At 36.3% G+C, this 3,938-nt stretch overlaps 1 protein-coding gene across 1 annotated transcript in view; it reads right to left on the reverse strand.

The window, feature by feature from the left end:
• ATG10 (autophagy related 10) overlaps nucleotides 1-3,938 on the reverse strand; it is a 78,498-nt gene that overhangs the window by 69,530 nt on the left and 5,030 nt on the right. Inside the window, 1 exon segment of the mRNA XM_019610241.2 lies at nucleotides 3,723-3,839. Within this exon segment, the coding sequence (XP_019465786.2) occupies nucleotides 3,723-3,839 (117 nt within the window).

A 3,938-nucleotide genomic window follows, 5' to 3' on the forward strand; every position in this document is an offset into this window, starting at 1 on the left:
TGGATGTGGTGCTCAGGGACATGATTTAGCATAGGGTTGTTAGAGTTAGGGTAGTATGGTTAGTTTGTGGTTGGACTTGATGATCTTGAAAGTCTTTTCCAACCTGAGCAATTCTATGATTCTGTGATTCATTGATGGGCCTTCTGGTTCAATTATTTAAATAGGAGTTCCATCCTCATTCTGGATGACTTTCCCTATTTCTAACCAGCTTCAAAATTCTGTCTTCACATTTTCCTGATTTGCACCTGTCAAAACCAGTGTTCCATTCATAATCTCTGAAACAGATTCCCAGGAACACTATAAAGGAGACTGCTGTGACCTTTTATGCCACGCCATACACCACAGTACACTTTTTGCTCTGTCAACGCTTTTTGTTCTTATCAATGGATACCAATTACGACAACTTTAGTTTCCTATTTTTTCCTTCTTGACTATTCCTAATTAAGTATCACACATAAAACTTCCTCCAAGATACCTTAAAGGGGAAGATCATACTATAGACAAATGAAAATAACTCAGTAAGACACAAACAGCAGTGATACAATGTAGTAAATTTATAGATCACAACAGAAATTCTGAAATTTGAAATTCTGAAATATGAATCTATCAATCAGCCAATGACAGTCATTCACAAAAGAAATTAAAATTCTTATTTAGATATCATTTAGCTTTCAAATATATAAAAATAAGATTTCAAAAATTTTCTAAGAAAAAAGCTATGATAAATACTGACTACATAATCAACAAAGAACTTCCCAAGCACTGCAAAGATCACCACTTAAGTTAAAGTTTAATCATCAGAATCTCTTTCAATAAAATACTGTGGCAATCTCACACAATTTATAAGTACAATGTTTATCTTTACAAAAATACGACAGTCTATTTAATAATAGACTGTTATTGAAACAGGACTTGCTTGCAGAGTCTACATTTGTGGGAAAACATGTTTTTCATATATGCAACCAGTTTCACAAAATCACAGAATGGTATGGGTTGAAAGGGACCTTTAAGATCATGTTGTTCCAACTCCCCTCCTATAGGCAGGGACACCTCCCTCTGGACCAGAGCCCCATGCAGTCTGGCCTTGAATGCTTCCAGGGAGGGGGAATCCAAAACCTCACCAGGCAACCTGTTCCAGTGTCTCACCAGCCTCACAATAAAGAATTTCTTCCTAATATCTAGTCTAATCTATCCTCTTCCCATTTAAAACCACACCGCCATACCCTGTCACTACCTGCCTAGATGAAAAGTCCCTCTCCAGCTTTTCTGTAGGCCCCTTGCTATAAGGTCTCCTCAGAGCCTTCTCTTCCCCAGGCTGAAAAGCCATACCACCAATATCCACCTCTGATGTCAGGGGCCAACATCCTAAAACAGGAGGCACTACTTTCAGCCCCTATGAAATATACAGTATCATTAACATATAAGTAAACAAAATTTAATTGTATTTTTCTTAAAACATGTTTAAAAAAGAGGAACAAAGACTGGAGGGTTATTGACCTTGTTTTTGTGATACAAATGCATCACCTTGGTTTGATGGCAGTGGTTGAAATTCTTAGTGAGGTCTCAACGTGTTCATCAGGTTTTCGATGACATTTTACTTTTCTTGTACGTCATCCCTGACAATTTTTCACATATGTGCATACTGCCAAAAAGCAGAGACGTGAATAAGATGTGACTGTGAAGCAAAGGATCTCTCTCTCTGGGAAGAGAGGGCTAATAGAAGTCTTGTAAAGAGACAGGGTCAGATTTTTAAGTTAAATATCTGATTGCAATTCTACATATTCCATTTGAATATTTACAGGTCATGTACTTGTATCAACAGAAAATGGTGTCACAAACACAAATTGATGATCTTTTCAGTCACTCTGAAACCTACTTTCATATCCCTTTATCACAACAGAAAGCATGACTGCATATTCTTTCTTTGCTGTTCAGAGCTCTACATTTAGCCAATATATCAACATGCAGGCAGTTATGTGCCATCACTTGAGTCAGCACTGCCCCCCCTGTGCCCTGCAGTCAGTTGATGCAGCAATAATAGTGCACTGACGTTTGGCTTTTGCAAGCAGTGGTTGTGCCAGGACCCCCTCCCCCAGGGGAAGAGGTGCTGCCTTACAGCATGGAGCAGGAGCAGCCACAGTGCCCGACACACTGGACTGCAGGCAGCCTGCTGGCTGTGGGTTGGAGAGTCTATTCCAAAGGGAGGCCTAAACAGCTTTAAAACATGTCATTTTACCATATACTCTAAAGAAAACTTGATTCATTGTTAAAACAGCCACAATAATTAAGAATAATTCTGAATATAAACAACTGATCTCTTCTCACAAGCCAGGCCTAAAGTATATAAATACTGTTATAAAGACAGCTAAATAACAATCTCTGAAGCACTGATATTTGGCTTCATTTCAAGAAACACTAACATTTCAAGGAAACCTAAAATGCTTCAGCTGCACTTGAGATGACCTACTTAATCTGCCTATCAATTTGTACCTATATAACAAACATAAGGCAATGACTCTAAAAATGACGATAATTCCAATTGGTATCAAATCTGCTGCACCGGCAATGGGGCTGTAAAGCTTTCCAACCTTTCCCAGTGCATCCAAAGAGTTATCAACAATAGAACACAAGCAATTTGCAAATAAGACCAAGGTGCTTCTTTATCTTGCTACATGCACTGACTAGCCAAATAGAGCCCAAGGAATAGAGTTCTACCTGACAGCAAAAGTCATCTTTCACTTGGCCAGACATCAGCTTTCAAATTTCTTAAAAAACAAACTCTCTGAAAGATCTACCCTTCTTTAAAATACAGTTGAAATCCACGAGTGAACTCAAAAAAATCACAAGAAACAACTACCTAACAGATGGTATGATTGCTTAAGTGGCATTTCCTTCAGAAATCAGGCCAAAAGAATACTTATTTCAGACCCTGTACCACAGTCGCTGTGGAGAAAAGTAAAAAAAACTTGTGCTGGTGAAAAAGAAAAGGAATTGCTATAGGAATAGGTAACTGAAAAATACACTATGTCAATCTATTCAACAGCTTGTAACACAAGGAATCCATTATTTTCAGTCAATTATAATCCAAAATTTCTTTTCTTGCGTATGCTAACAACAAAACAAGTGAGTTTCCACTGTTTATATCTTGATTAGTCAATAATCTGTAAGTCCAATGTCAAACAAGCAAATAGTTATTTAAAGCAATTCACCCTCTGTTTATGAGCAGAATTCATTTTCTAAAAGAAAGTTTATTTCCCTTCCAGAATACATAATCTATTTTCTTTCTCATCACTAGTTTAAAAAAAATTGCTCAATATTTTTAAGAATTAGTAAGAAGTAACAGTAGAAAATAAACATACAGTGAGCATAAAATTTCTACACAATACTTATTTCTTTAAAGAAAAATCTTCAAAGAAAAATACATTTCAATCAAGTATTCAGTTAAAAAAAAAACAAGTTTTTTAATGTTAGTGTATATCAATATGCAAAAAAAAATTACCCTTCCATGACAAAAACACATAGATAGATAATGCAGGAGCTTTTCCATTTTCTCCCAGATTTCACCTCCAAAATAACGATACACATTAATAAGAAGCACTGCACGAAAAATAACTAAAAGCCATCGACAACTGAAGATCTGGAAGGACTTAATGCCATGCTCTTTTTTAAAATCTTGTTCATATTTTCTTTTATAAACACAGAAGTTTAAAATCGGTACTTACTTCAACATGTGTAAGCTGCATTTGTTCAATGTTATTGTTTTTCGCCTTGAGATCTGGTGAGATGCTTTTATTTGTTACCTGGAAATGTGTTTTACTGAGATAACCATCACCAAAGTCCTGCATTCAGAACACAAAAAAAAATCTGTAACCAAAATGCTAAGTGCTATCCCTGTTACAGCAAATAAAGCATGATGTATAAGCAGAAGCTCCAAGACT

This window comes from Meleagris gallopavo, chromosome Z (assembly GCF_000146605.3).
Source record: "Meleagris gallopavo isolate NT-WF06-2002-E0010 breed Aviagen turkey brand Nicholas breeding stock chromosome Z, Turkey_5.1, whole genome shotgun sequence".
NCBI classification, from domain to species: domain Eukaryota; kingdom Metazoa; phylum Chordata; class Aves; order Galliformes; family Phasianidae; genus Meleagris; species Meleagris gallopavo.